Source organism: Chiroxiphia lanceolata, chromosome 1 (genome assembly GCF_009829145.1).
Source record: "Chiroxiphia lanceolata isolate bChiLan1 chromosome 1, bChiLan1.pri, whole genome shotgun sequence".
In the NCBI taxonomy this organism is placed as follows: domain Eukaryota; kingdom Metazoa; phylum Chordata; class Aves; order Passeriformes; family Pipridae; genus Chiroxiphia; species Chiroxiphia lanceolata.
In genome coordinates this window covers 40,580,192-40,596,074 of record NC_045637.1, presented here as the reverse complement: position 1 = coordinate 40,596,074, position 15,883 = coordinate 40,580,192, and the positions used below count along the sequence as shown (strand labels likewise).

The 15,883-nt window shown below is 37.2% G+C and overlaps 1 protein-coding gene across 1 annotated transcript in view; it reads left to right on the top strand.

The window, feature by feature from the left end:
- The window catches only part of RP1 (RP1 axonemal microtubule associated), a 114,805-nt gene that overhangs the window by 74,816 nt on the left and 24,106 nt on the right, over positions 1-15,883 (top strand). The window contains 5 exon segments of the mRNA XM_032713021.1: positions 3,162-3,316; positions 3,918-3,996; positions 7,080-7,161; positions 11,298-11,353; positions 11,507-11,539. Of these exon segments, the coding sequence (XP_032568912.1) occupies positions 3,162-3,316; positions 3,918-3,996; positions 7,080-7,161; positions 11,298-11,353; positions 11,507-11,539 (405 nt within the window).

The following is a 15,883-nucleotide window of genomic DNA, read 5'->3' as shown; positions in this document are numbered from 1 at the left end:
TGGTTGTGTTGTCCCCTGTGCTCATCAAACAATTGATGTACTTTGTCTTATCTATTACAGAATGGCACCATCTTTCTTGTTCTTATGTTTTAGCAATCTGTAGCTCAGGAGCCATTAACCCTAGGACCTTCTGTAGCTGTTTTGCAATCCAGAGGAACTGCTTGACAAAATTTGAAAAAATTGCATCCTCTCGGTCTGGTCTGTGCCTAGGTTTTCATTTGTACAGGAAAGGCTTAACCTCCACAGCCTATTTAATGAATGTTTATATGAATGTGCAAGCATTTCACCCTAGTGGTACGTTGTAAGTAGGCATGTGCAGTGTGTTTTGGAGACTATATTCCTTGCTTAAATTTCTGTGAGATTCCTGTGAAATGCTTTGCAGCATATGCTCCAGTTAAGGGATATAAACATTCCTTTTATTATTCTAATATAGTAGCATGTATTATTGATTTGTAGAAAAATTTAAAGTGCAAACTGGTCTTTTTTGTTAAGAAGGTTCATATATAAACAATGTAGATTGTGTAGACTAAATAAATGTCAGACCTAAAGTTTTACAGATGGTGAGAGATGTATAGACACAAGGAGCTATGAAAAATATTTTCCAGTTTTTTAAAATTCAGCATGTGTATATTTTATACTTCAGACTGATTTATTTAGGCTTGTAGAAATGGCAAGCTGTATTTGATTAGATCATTATCATCTCTCTAGTTACCACAGAGATGCACAGTGCTATAAAATGAACTGTAATTTATTTATCTGTTAATATCTTCATATTGTGTTATAATTACCTCTTGTTCTGTTCTTGTGTATCTTCCCTCCAGAAATGAAAGAATTTGTTGGTATTTTGGTTTTGTAAACATTTATTTTTAAAGGGCTTCTTAAAATAAAGCCTTGAATATACTTTAAAATTCATCTTATAGTTACTTAAAAATTTTATTTTTGATCATGATAAAGATTTTGTAGGTCTAAGTAATACAAATACCATAAACATAAACAGTCATAGCATAAACAGTCTATACTCTTTCCTTTGCTCCCACAGATGTTTTGCATTTTCAAAACTAAGAATGTGAGTGTGTGAAAGTGTGGAGGAGACTTCATATGAATATGGCCCTGCATTTACTATCTGCAGAATCTTACTCCATGGGTAGTACAGCCCTGTTATTAAAAGGGCTGTTTGCAGATTAATATAATTGTTAGCATTTTTTTTTTTTTGGAAATGTGACCTCTCCCCTTCCAAACTCCCAAAGATTTTGCCCCTTCATGCTCAGCGTGGCTCTTTGCTTTGTTGCACATTTCCTGTCATAGTTTGCTGCCACCCCTTACCTTCTGCCCTTTGGCCAGTTATGGTTATACTAGGAGTTATGATACAAAATACAATTTGGATATATAGCTCAGTTATGCTACATATCAGGTCGATTTATGTTTGTTAATTGCCATTCATATATACTATTTGTTTTATCATGATTTTTTAACGTTGAAAACCTTGAAACTAATTTTTATTATGTTCTCTCAAATTTTTTAATTGACGTGTGTGTGCGTTATTGGGATCAACTGTATGTCATGGTTGGTGTTGGTAGACTAAGGCATGGATGTGAGAGCTGCAATGAGTGCTTGAAGCTACAGAAAATAACAAAACCGATCCAGGAACACCACTGATATTTTGGGTCACAGTTGCAACAGTGATAAAGAATTTAATACACTGTGTTTGCCACTTCAGGATGATTTAATACAGATTAAAAAAAACCCTTAATTTGCTTAAGTATACAGTCTATCCATCAAAATCTATCTTTTGATAGATGTGGGGGTATTTTTTTTTCCTAAAGTATTTGCAGTATTATTTTACTACTCTTTTAGCTTCTCCACTGGGAATCAGAAATAGCTGTTCTTGAGTAATGGTGGATGATGTGATGTCTGAGTTTTATAAGCTGTCTTGGGATCCGGTGAATAAGAAATTTATGGCAATTCTACTAGCTATTTGGTGGTTTAAGAGTAATAGTATTTTAATTAGTTTTTGAATAATATTGTCCAGTTTCAAGCATTTTGTTTTAATATCTGTTTTCATCTTAGTTCCTCCTTAAATGTGGTGTTTAATTGTGTTTGTTAGGGCTTCAATTACCTTTCTTCACTCCCAAGAACTATTAAAATTATACACTAATGAAACAGTAATCTCCTCTGTGATCTACTACATAGCAGCAGAAATGGCCAGCTGTGATTAGAATAGAAACACTTCATGGAAAAATTACCATTAAGATGCAAACAGGATTGAGATTTTTTTCAAAGCCACAATAAGAAAAACTGTGATAAAATATAATAGTATATGATCAGTATAAATAATTTTTTAAAATAAATTTTCATATCTGGATAATTATAAAGATAATATTAGTGTGGTAGAAAACATGTTAATACAGTAATTCTGAATTGTATTCCAGAATTCTTTGAAGACACGTATATTTTTTTGTGTGTAACACTAGACTAAGGCTAGAAGGAGAGGCGTTAAAAAGTTGTAAATATATTTTAGCTGAGAGCTGGTTTTGAAAGTGTTATCATTCACTAGTGACAAATGTTGAAATCTTCAAAAGCAAGATGCTGTTCATTTTTCATAGGTGAGGGAGCCTGTTCATTTGCTTGCCAACCTTTGTATATGAGGTGAAAATCTAAAATCGCTAGGATTTGTGATTGTTATTCTTCTTTTAAGAGATGAAATGAAGGTTAACAACCCAGATAATTGTTTTGCACAAATCTGGAAGTTGAAAATACCTTGGTACCAGTGAAAATTAGCTATTGTTTGAGATGACTACTAGGCACAGTTAGGTGGTCTCCAGATAACTTGGAAAGAAAGACTTTGTGAATTAGGTCCTGAAATCACGAATAATCAACGACGAGTGAGAGAAGGAAATGGACTACAAGGGAACACTTACTTGATGAGTTGCTTTGCCAAGCAATGCATAGCATTGCTCAGCATCCTATGGTTTCTGAAGCTTGGTGTTTTCATATTTTTGTGAAGAGAATTAAAGGATTTGAAGCTAAAAGTGAAAAATTCATAGATAGCTGTTGCTACTTGTAAACTTGAAAATCTGTGCCATCTTCAGGCTAAATTTCGATGAGAAAACTTTAGAATTGTGAAAACTACAAGGATAATCTCAAATTTTTTCTTCTTCTAGTGTTGGTGTATGAGGTCCATGTATACACAGGTGCTGAACTTGGTGCTGAAACGTATTCCAACGTTTATATCAACCTCATTGGGACAAGAGGAGATGCTGGCAAAAGGAAGCTCCACAGATCTAAGAATAATAATGTAAAATTTCAACGTGGACAGGTGAAGTAAAAACAATGCTACTTCTGGTCAATAAGAGTAAATTATGGCTAGCAACCAAGTGTAAATATCTTTTATTTATAAGATTTATTCAAGCATTTACCATTTTCTTTATTCAAAATTACTTACATAATTACATCATATGGATGACTTTTATCTGCTCAATCAACCTTTTACGGAAAGCATTAAATAGTAGAATTTGAGTATTCTTGGTTGTTTGTATTGCTTGTATGGATAAAATGGTAACAATAGTTTTTATTCTCCTGAACAGATCACCATGAATTTTAGAATCAAGTTCTAAATCCATACCCAGGTTTTCTAGTCTTGCTGAGGCAGATAGCACTAGAAAATATGATATAGAGATGACTAAATAATTATTTGCACCTGATCATTGTGTCTTGTCAAAGGAATTGAGGTGTTATTCAACTCAGAAAGATTTAAAGGATCCTCACTGTCTGGCCAGGACCAGTATAAAACAACTATATTCATTTTGCAAAAGAAGAAAAAAAGAAAGAGAGAGGAGAAATGAGTTATTCTACACCGTTATAGTCAAAGCAATAGCTGTGTTCAAGACCTTTATCATTTTCCTTGTATGGTTCCACAGATGGATATTTTCTGCATAAAGGCTGTCTCACTGGGTGACTTGGAGAAAGTTCTGATTAGCCATGATGGAGCTGGTCCAGGTAGGATTTAACTTCCTAGAGACCAATCTGTTTTCAAGCCCTTTTTAAACCCAGTGCACTTTGTTTATATTGCATCCTTCATATAAAATGTGACAGAAGGTCTTGCAGTGATAAAAAGTTTTCCTGCAGGCTGATCACCGTGATGGGATGATGAAAAACAGTAGTAACGGACAGAAGAATGGACATGAGTTTAATCTCAAATGCTGTCATTCCACTCTTTGTTTTCAAGATTATTTGTAAGAAAGCATTAATTATTTGCATATAGAAAACTTTCAAAAGTGTGTCTCACACTGTAAGACCATCCTTCATTAGACAAAGAGTGAAAACTGGCCAGAATGGAATTAAAGATATTCAGCAGCTGCTTTTCTACCAGACAAAATTTGAGTAGCTCTAGCATAATGCCCTTGCTGCTTTGGGCAACAGTAGATGATTTGATTATTTACTTAATCTGTGTGAGTCAATGTGGAGCTGTTCCAGTGAGTGACATTACATTTGGCTTGTAGGTTTTTCAGAAAAAAGAGAGAATTTGGTGATGAGATGAATTTTCAGTACAGGCCCTTGAAGTGTGCATGATGTAAATGAAGAGAAAACTAGCATTTAAAAGCACTGAAGATGTAAATACTCAAAATATGTTTGCAGATTAACATCTAGGAATAAGCTAAGTGAAGAGAAGGATTTTTAAAGCAGTTCAGGACCACACTGATAACAGATTAGAAAATACCTTTTACCCTATTCTGTTCTGAAATGGCCTTAAGCAACACCCATCTTGCTGACTGTACTGCCTAAGGCTCTAAGCAGAACTGTGACTACTACAGAAATAGCCTTAATAGTGCAGCCTTAGGATGGGGCATTCTAGTTCTCTAGAGTTTTCTGCCTTCAGCAAAACACGTGATTGTATACATGAGAGTTTCACATCCTGGTAGCCCAAGACATAACACAGAAAACAGTGTGGTGGAACCCACCTTCCCTCTATTCCCCAGAACCCCATACCATGCTCTCTTCCCTCACCTCTCTGTTAATAGGCAGTTCAGCCTTATCACAGGATAAGAATTGTAAATCTGTAACTCAATTCATCTATCTTAAGCTGTTCTTTGACACCCGAGTTCAAATCTGTGGGTTTGGAGGACTGTCTAAACCAGACAATGGATTGAATTCTTCCTGTAACAAAATTTATGCCTTGGTAATTCAGATGGTTGTTCATTGTATTTATCACAGACAGATCTCACAGACCTCTTTTGAACTGCATCCAAAACTAGCCCCTCATAAGCCTGGCCTGAGATTACTGGGGAGTTGAGAGCTGGAAAAGGATGGTGACTCAGGAGAGAGACCATCAAGAGACTCAATCACTTGAGGGTTGAGAGAGAGGAAAGAGAGTACCTTTAGAGATGGGACTACCCCTTTTTCTAATCCTATCACTTGCTTGAGTGACAGGACAGGAAGGTCCTTAGTCTTGATTTAGAGATTGTCTTGAAAGGATCCTGTAACATATGTTTTCTTCAGAGTTCCTAGACCTCAGGGTACAGATCTTCTCCCACAGACGCTGTGAATGAGGAAAGTAAAGGAATTTTGTCCTAGAAGCAGGGTTTGGGCATTGGTCTGGTGTGAGTCACTAGGTGATTTGTCTTACCTGCTGAAAGAAGCTTTTCTTCCATAGAAACCTTCCATATATACCTGTATATTTACACAGGCAGTACCTTTCATCTTTTTTGGCCTTTTTCAAATTGACCTGTCTGATCGCTAGTTAATCTTGGTCAGCCTAATAGGCTTTTTCCAATGAAAGAGTAGTGAGGTGTAAGAGGGTGACAGAAGCAGCTTGCAAAGTGTGCTAATGTGCCCTGGGCCTGAAATCCTAAAGGGAGATGCTATTTTGTTCCATACATTGCCTGGGCATGCTCTTCCTGTGTGACAGAAACTGCTGCCTTCTAGGGATTTCCAGACTCAGATGCAGCCAGAGAGGCAGACCATGAGAATAAATAGGATGATTGTTTCTTCTGACCAAAACATCCCTCATGTTGTTTTTCTAAAATGTGCTGATAGGTAAAAACCTTGTAAACAATATGACAAGTTGTGAGTTGTGCAGGAGCGGTGAGAACAGGATATTTGAGAAGGGTGTCGCAAGGAGAACTATACTGGTCACTAAGATGGTTACTGGAAGTGATCTGAAAGATCAGCATGGATGTGCCAGTGGTTACTGCTGTTAGGCAGAGGACGAATTCAGTAGCCTGACAGAAGTGAGGCTGCACTGGTAGCAAGGCTGAGTATGTGTTCCAAGTAGACAAACACACACACACATTTATAAAACACCTGTGTCTGCACATGGCCGACCATGCAGGACAACACAGACAGGAACTCAACCCATACACAAATAGTAACAATGGCCTTATCCTGTTACCCTCTCCAGCTGATCAAAATAACAGTCCATGAATGTCAAATATAAAAAATTTATACAGTATGGGCGTATAAGACCTCCAGTAACTGGCCTTAGGCACTCAGTCTGTCTGGGTGCTGTCCCTGGATCCTTGGATCCTCGGATCCTCGGATCCTCAGTTTTGCCAGTTTCTGGCACCTAGACATACAAAGCCCAGCCAAGGCAGCAGTCCTGCTCCATTTCCATGGCAGCATTAGTTTTAAAGATTTGTTAATTAATATAATATTTTCATATATGCAATAAGGTGTTCACTCACAGAGGACCAAAATTTCCAGCATTCACACAAATCTTGATTATTGGAATAAATGGATTTGTTCCAACATCCTTGTGTCTGATTACAGGGAATCAAAAGATATGGGCTGAGCTGTGAACAGTGTGAACAATTCAGAGATGTATGCATGTATTTATCTTGAAGAGAAAAAATCCCCCCCACTTAAAATTAAAACAGGCAGAGAAGAATTGCATCTCTTACAAGAGATACAAAATAATCAAGTTTCATTCTGTTGATATATCTTATCTATTTAGCTGAGATATGTCTTAATATGATCTGTGTTTTTGCTAAAAAAATATAATCTGGGCTTTTTTTCTTAAAATTTATTAAAAAGAAACAAAAAAACATGATTTCACATGATAAACTTTTGTCATTTCAACACAGGCAATGGATGGTTCCTGGATAAGATTGTCATCAAACATAAAGAAGGAGAGGAAGCTCAGGAGGTTGTATTTCCTTGTAATAGGTATGCCATTCATGGAGAAAAATAATTTGTTACCTGCCAGCAACGTAACCAAAAAATCACAGAACGGATATGTGCACACAACGTAGGTGTATGAGCAATGTCCCAGAGTTTTTCAACATACAAGGGATGCAAAATTTTGTGATAGAAGACAAGAAACAAATTTGCTATATTGACATAGGAGGGAGTCATAGCCTGAGGCAAAGAAGCCCCAAACCAAATGTTTCATAAGAGAAAAGGTGCACTGATCTTTTTGTTTAATCTAAATTATACAGAGACCATGTGAAATTACTTAAGCTTTTAGTTCTCAGTCTTTTAAGAAGTATTGTATATAAAGATCTGAAATTACAGAGCTGCCATCATGCAAACATGGTGGGATGACTCACACAGCTGAAGTGCTGTAATGGATGGCTATAAATCCTTCAGCAGGGATAGGCAAGAAAGGAGAGGTGATGGGGTAGCCTTGTATGCTAAGTGTTTTGATTGTCTAGAACTTGATGACAGTGATGATAAGGTAGAGTGTATATGGGCAAGAATCAGGGAGATGGCCAAGGCAGGTGTCATGGTAGAAGTCTTACAGACCACCCAACCAGGATGAAGAGGGAGATGACATACTATAAGCAGCTGGGAAAAGTCTCACAATCACTGGCCCTTGTTCTCCTGAGGGACTTGTGTCTGCTGCAAATACAACACAGCAGAGGGGAAGCAGTCTAGGAGATTCCTGGAGTTTATAGAAGTGAACCTTCTGACACAGCTGGTGAGGGAGCCAGCTAGGGAAGATGTCCACTGGATCTGTGGTTTGTGAACAGAGAGTGGGTGATGTGAAGGTTGGAGGCCATTTTGGACACAGAAATTGTGAAATTATAAGAGGTTTTGATCCTCAGAGAAGTAAGGGTGAGCAGAACTGCCACCTTGATATTCTGGAGAGCAGACTTGGGCCTGTTTAGGAGACTGGTTCACAGAATCATCTGGGAGGCATACCAGGAAGACTGGACATTCTTCAGGATGGAAATCTTACAGGCACAGGAACAGGTCATTGCCATGAGCTGGGGATGAAGAAGACCAGCCTGGCTGGACAGAGATTTTTGGCTGAAACGCAGGAATGAAACGAGGGTTTATGACCTTTGGAAGAAGGGGCAGGCAACTCAGGACTACAGGGAGTGTTGTTGTGATGTTATGCAGGGAGAAAATAAGAAGGGCCAAAACCTAACTAAAAATTAATCTTGCTGTACAAGGCAAAAAACCAAAACAAACCAAATAAAAAAGAAAAATAAACAAAACCCCCAAACAAAACAAACAAAAAAACCCCCAAAACAACAAAACCAACACAAAAAACCCCACACAGCAGAAACAAAAGGAGAGTTAAAGAGAATCTCCCTCCTTTATTGCATGTGAGGGTCAACAGTAACAAAGGATGAGGGAAAGGCTGAGGCACTTAATGCATTCTTTGCCTTTAACAGTAATACCAGTTGTTCTCTTGGTATCCAGTCTCCTGAGCTAGAAGAAAGGTAGGGGGAACAGAATGAATCCCCCACAATCCAATGGGAAATAGCAACCTGCTGCAGCACTTAGCCATGTACAAGGCTGTGAGGCTGGATGTGATTCATAGAAGGGTACTGAGGGAGATGCACTTGGGTCACAACAGCACTCTGCAATGCTACAGACTTGGGGATGAGTGGCTGGAAAACTGCCTGGTGGAAAAGGACTTGGGGTGCTGGTCATCTCTTGACTGAACATGAGCCAGCAGTGTGACCATGTGGCCAAGAAGGCCAATGGCATTCTGGCTTGTATCAGAAGTAGTACGGCCAGCAGGACTGGGGAAGTGATCATTCCCCCTGTACTCAGCACTGGTGAGGTTGCATCTCAAACCCTGTAGCCAGTTCTGGGCTCCTCACTACAAGAAGGACGTTGAGGAGCTGGAGTACGTCAGAGAAGTGCAATGAGGCTGTTGGAGGGTCTAGAACACAAGCTCTGTGAGGAGAAGTTGAGGGTACTTGGGGTTGTTTAGTCTGGAGAAAAGGAGGCTCAGTGGGAACCTTATCTCTCTCTGCAACTACCTGAAAGGAGGTTGTGGTGAGGTGGGGGTTGGTCTCTTCTCCTGAGAGTAATGAGTGATAGGATGAGAGAAAATGGCCCCAAGTTGTGTCTAGGATTGTTTAGAAAGAGCCAAAAGGCTTGTTAAACATTGAAACAGGCTGCCCAGTGAAGTGGTGAAGACCATCCCTGAAAGTATTTAAAAGATGTGTTGATGTGGCACTTGGAGACATGGTTTAGTGGTGAACATGGTGGTGCTCGGCTAATGTTTGGACTTGATGATTTAAAGATTTTTTCCAACCTAAACAATGCTCTGATTCTATTCTAAGATCTCGCTGCGCTGATTTTGGTCACATTCTCTGAAGGTCATTGAAATCCCTATATACATCCTGGAAATCTTTGGAAAGACCTTTAACTTTTCCTCTTAAAGTAGAATAACTCTCTTCTGGTCTATTTTAGTAGGTCTAAAATTTTGCTACCCTCTGGAAAATTAGAAAGCATTTGACTCTCCCAATTCTAACAACTGCTAAATAGTCCATTCTTTCAAATTTTCTTACTATCTGAGGCAACTGCAACTTTTTAGCTGTCTTTGAGTTGAATAATACAGCTGTAGCAGAAAAAAACCCCACATAAAATAAGCCAGTAGAGGAAAGTAAGGATTTGTGTGTGTTATTTATGCATAAGTATTTTTAATACAATAGAAATAAGTTGAAAAATTGTAATTTAGATCCAGATAATTATATTCTGTAGTATGTAGCTTCCAGAACTTAAAAGTTTGGGTTACATAGCTAAAATAGTTTTCATGTTATTTTGGGAACTGTGCTTTAAGTCTTGAAAATCTTCAGGGGTTTAGTAGACAGCTCTCCTCTTCTAGGAATCCTACCTGTTTACAAAAAAACACCACAGGGTTTCCTTTTGCAAAGTTCCTGGAAATGACTAGCTAAGAACAATTTACTCTTCTTAGGACTATCATTTGAATGATCAGGTTATTGGTTTAGTTTTTCTTTTTGGGTATTAAGCTTTTAAAATGGTTTGGTGTGCATTAAAGACGGTTATTGGAAGCAGAGATGAATGAGAAAATTGATTCTTTAAATTCAAGGAGAACTTATGAGACTTCTCTGAAGAGTGGAATTCTTAATAAAAACATTAGGCCGCCTTTTCAAGAGGAAATTGTAAAGATCTTAGAAAAAGATTACACGTAGAACCAGAGGAATTTTGTCATTGTTTGCCTGCAGTGTAAGTGTGCTGCCAATGTGTCAAAGTTTGCTTTCTATTTTTAGAAACTACTACTGATCTTTTCTTTCTTAGGACAGAATGAGGAGATAGGTCCCAAGAGTTAATCAAGCTATTTATTACAACAATAGTTGAAATACAGTGGAGTTCAGACTTGATGCATGAGATATTTATTCATAGTTTTGTTACACATAAGAGGTGAAATATATTGTGGATCCTTGGGTTTAAACAAATGCAACATTAATATGGAGTCAATAGAAGCTGATAGTAAACATGTATCTATTTATTTTTAAGTAAGTGATATTGTTGAAGGCCATGGAGGGTTATTATTTGAGCATGGAGGATCAACTGAAGTAGTATGGATGTATGTTTGCAGTAAAACAATATTGCAGGAAAGCTGCTAAAATTCATCAATTTAAAAGAAAAGTAAAAAGAGAAGTTCAGTTAATTGCTGCAGATCTGCAAAAGATTTAGAAACTTCCAGACTGGGAGGTTTTATATATCATTTTATATGTCAGCCAGTACAATGAATACAACTAATCACTGCAGGTTATATACCACTTCAAATATACAGCTGAATCTCTGAACCAGTAAATAACTTGCATTTCATATAATGTACTTCATATAGTACTACATTTTTCACACAGCTGCGATGAGAATTCCTCTGCCTGGAGCAGGTTGAACCAAATTCTTCTAGCATGAATAAGACTAACTGTGATGAATGTATAAAAGAAATTTTGATCTAGGTTTCAAGGTGTAATTTGATAAACAAAGTATAAAAATACTGTTGGAGACAGAAGGTAATGGTCAGCTCACATATAATATACTAATAGTTTTTATTAATCTTATTATTTTTCTTTTTGCAATGAAAGATGGTTAGATGAATGCCAAGATGATGGGAAAACTGAAAGGGAGCTAACTGCCAATGGTAAGTATTTTGTTAAAGAAAAACTGTGTTATAGCACTATATTATAGGCTTAATATCCAGTTATTAAGAAGAACCCTTCCAGATAAGACCATAACTTAAGAAGAAAAGTGATAATAAAGCTCATTCCAATTAGTTTTCCTGTTCATATTTTAGAGGATGGCAGTTCAATGAAGGCGTTCCTCAAAGGTAAGAGTTTTTTTCTAGCCAGTGTTTTCTATATCATAGCTTTTGCTGTTTGAATTTAACCTGCAAATCAGTATTGTGACAAATATGTAAGCAAGTGACCTCATTTGTGTATGTTTTATACTGCATGTCAGCTGAGACACAAAAAGACAAATTGTCTGGCAACAGTCTACAGAAAGGACTAGACCTCTATAATTGGGAAAAATATAAACCATTTCTCATTTTCTTCATATTTCTACTCTCTTCTGACCTGAAATCAACAAGGAATTCCTCTGAGAAGAGATTCAAGTGTTGTTTTGTTTACCCCAATGTCACTGTCATTTAATACTTGGGGACAGGTCCCCTAGCAAACATCAGCAAGTTGAAAAATGTGTTGTGAAATGTCAGTAGAAGCATTTTCAGGTCAAAATCCCAAAGTAACCAGAAATAATGCAGCTTACACTCCCAATCCTCTAGTGAAGTTAAATGTAGTATATGCATTCAGTTGACTAAATCTGCTTGAATTAATAAAAAAAATTAATAAAAAAACTACCCGCCTAGCTTTCTGGGTTTATACTTACAAAGACAATCTCATCACTGTAATACGCTAGTTCCTCTTAGGTGTTTAAAATTTGAGATACCATCTCCTCATTTCTTCCTAACCGAAAAAGAGACACAGACTGACACACATATTTTTATGAACACTTAACTGTAAATGGCTATTCTGTGCAACCATGCCTGGGCATTTTATGGGAGAAACTAAACTACCAAATGTGGTATTTACATTTGTCTCTTAAAACAGTGACTTGCCTTCTGTAGAATGAGTCCTAGTCTCTCAACCGAATTTCAATTTCAGTGAAAATCAAATTATTTGCATTCAATCAAACAGTTTACCCAACAGTTTTGTTGTTCCATGGCAACATAACTTAGACAAGAGGAGACTGATGAACTCAGGTAAGTAAAGGCTTTCCCACACAGAAAATTAATTTCACAAGTGACTTGGATTTTGGATTCTGCATTTTGCTAAGTGCACAGTTCAGAGAGGCAACCATGATATCTATTTCACCTCATGTTCAGATAAGAGACTATATTTTACTACCAATTCAAATTTTTTCCACTGCAGCTTTATTCTTCATTATATTATAATAAGCAGGTACAGATGCACAGGCTGCTCAGTGCCTCGAGTGTCAACAGTGATTAGACTCAAAATATTGGGTATGAGAAGAAAGGAGTGGCTTCTTCTTAATCAGCTTTTGATACGTCGCACTGTCAAGATATCTGGTAGCATCCAGAGAGTGTTGAGATCAGAGGTTCTGAAAAATGAAATTATAAAGGAGAAGAACATTTTTAGGAAGTTATCTGTTTGAGTTTATATGCAGCTTAGTTATATGCAGCTTAGCTTGAGTTGCTCTTCAGCCATCTTTCTTTCACCCGGGGGCTCATTCCAGTGAGGAACTGAGATAGGTGAGAGATTGGACTTTTATGCCTTATGTAAAAAAGATAATGAGTAGGACTGATCTCAGGATTTTCACCATTTAATTTTTGTTGTCATACTGGTGATGCCATGGGCCTTGCATGACTGAGCTTTATAAGAGGGTAACAACCACCAGAGGTTTGGAAAGAGGTTTGTAGTCAGCCACTGTGTCTTGGTAGATTGACACAGAACTAAGTTGGAGCTGATAAGTGAAGATGAGAACTCCAGAGATGGAGAGTTTTGGAAGAAAAAAATAATTGCCTTAGATTCTCCCAGCATCTGTAGCAGTGAATATTTCACATGGTACAGTAGTGATAAGCAGAGCCATTCAGAGTGAAAGCAAAAATTTTTGTTATAATATATTTTTACTGAATAAGAGGCAAGCAGCAGTCCTGATGTTAGGGAGCCAATATCTTAGGCATTCCTGTAGTCATACTCTATATGAGCTGCACTCTGCAAGTGGGCTTCAAAGAAAGTCATAAGAAGTTGATTGGCATAATTCAGTGTTGTTTGGTGATTTTCAGGATTAGATCGATGGCCTTAGGCCCGGTCTAAAACAAAGGTTATAGAGCAAAATACTTTATAAGTCACTCTGAAGGTCAGAAATCTCATTTACTTTGTACGAAGCTGGTAACCTGTTCAACCACCTAGCCAAAGAGTAGACTTTGAAAGTCATCATTACCGGATAGATTACTTGAGGGCTCTTTGCCCTTTGTCAGCCAGGCTGGCATTATGCCAGCTTTAATGAAGCATAAATCCCAGATCCCTGTGACTGCTGCTGCTGGCTATGGATTCTGCCAAAATGCAGTATGCCCATATCAAGTTTCCTCAGTAACCTTTATACATTTGTAGGCTATGGAGAGGCTCTGGTAAATCAGGAATAGGAATAGATTTATTTGTATTCCTCTGATTCCTCATATATTTTATGCAAGATAAAAAGAGAAAAGCAGATAGGTGCTCTCAGCTCTCAAATGATGAAGTGGATTTGAGGGAGAATGGAACTTTACAACACTAAAAGTTTTCCACATTGTAGGGATATTTTACTGCTTTCTCCTCCTATTTTCTCTATTTATTTTCCTTTTCTACCTCAAAGTAGGTGGATTTTCGCACATAGGAAAGGATTTTCTCTCAAAGCAAGAAGTCAAGACAAAATATATTCCAATACTGTCCCCACTGCAGTCAGTTTAAAGGAGCTGGGTTCTTGTAATGTGATTCCAGTAGGGTGTCCTGTGGTTTTTTGGGCTTTTGTGGGTGGTGAATGAAGTGTGGTTCAACATCCTTGAACAGAGTTCAGTTTATAAGTATTTCTAGGTTGGCTCTTCTTGAGTTGTGCAAAGTTGTTGGTATTAAGGTATACAGAAAATTCATAAGAAAAGACAAATATTCAGTAAATACTACCATGACTAATTCTGTTTTAAAATTATTCCCTACTTTGCAAGCACTTGCTAATAGACTAAGAATAATCACAGAATTCCCAAATTTTAAGTGGAATGGTCCTGCTTCTAAAAAGCATAGACAATATGTATTGCCAGATGGAGGCAGAAATCCCTAAGAAAAAGAATTAAGCAGACTGACTGCTCTGCCTCAAGGCAATACAAATTTCTACAATCTTCAGGAAATAAGCAACTTACTCCTACATCCAGCAAAGTGTGAATTTCATCCTAGGTCCTAAGACCAAAAAACACCAGAGTAAAAAAACCAATAAACTGGAATAATGTATTTTAAGAAAAATTTTGGCAATCCTCTAAAAATACATAAATTACTCAGATCTAAAAAACTAGAAAATAACCCATCCTTTTTCAGTTTTCTGAATTATATTCTGAAATGTTGACTTTATGCTTTACCATGCTCAGATTTCTATGTGCAGAAGTCACTGCAGGTTTGATTTTCACACTTTTACTGAAGGAACTTTAAGGTTCCAGACTAGTGGTTAAAAGAATTTCTGGAAGGAAATTGTTATGACTGATCCTATTTAATTTCTGAAAGTCAACAGATGGCCCCTGCTTCTAACATATCCCTGTTTAGATCTCTGTAATGTGAAATCAGATCTTTCATTATATCATTATAAAAAGAAACAATAGTGAGATTCTTTTCACAGGATTCTGTTTTTCCCTACTATTCATTTTGGTGATTCTCACACTGATTGTCAGAGTAAATGGCTATGGCTTTTCGCATTAGCCAAGAGTACAATAACACACTAACACACTAATCACTCTGAAAGGAAGCTAACATAGTTCAGTGATATCAGGGGAAAAGTCTCTTTTTTAATGATATGTGGCCACACATCTGAAACACAGAAAATAACCTTCTCATGCCCAGCTATCTGCTTTTCAGAACTTCACTCCTAGAGAAACCACTAAACACAATAAATATTTGGTATCAGTCTCCTGGCTGGTGTACCTATCCATCCTTGCCAAGTAGCTGTCTAAGTGAATAGAATATTAGACAATGAATTTTTTTTCTTATTCTGGCATGAGCAGGTTAAATGAATTTACTGAACTGAAAGAAAATGCAGTCAGTCTGGGTTAGCTCAGTTGCCAAACTGTAGAAGCATTAAAAGTAAATGTAGGAGAAAAAAGAGTCGCAGATGCTAAGAGGCCTTAAATCTGTAATCATTGATCTATTTTCTGGAAAACTCCCAACTGGTGTCTTAGCTTTTCTTCTGAAATAATAATTAAAAACACAATCATGGTTATTAATTAAAATAAATCACCTTGCCCGAAATACCTTCTCCGAATGTGTGGCCTCTTTGAGGAGGGAACAGGCAGTTATGCATCTGTGCTTTCTTTCAACTTGGGAATTACTATTTCCTGGAGCAGAAGGATCTTACAAAGAGAAAAAAAAAGCTCATTTGGGAAACACAAAAATGCAAAATTATCCTAATTTTCTCTCTG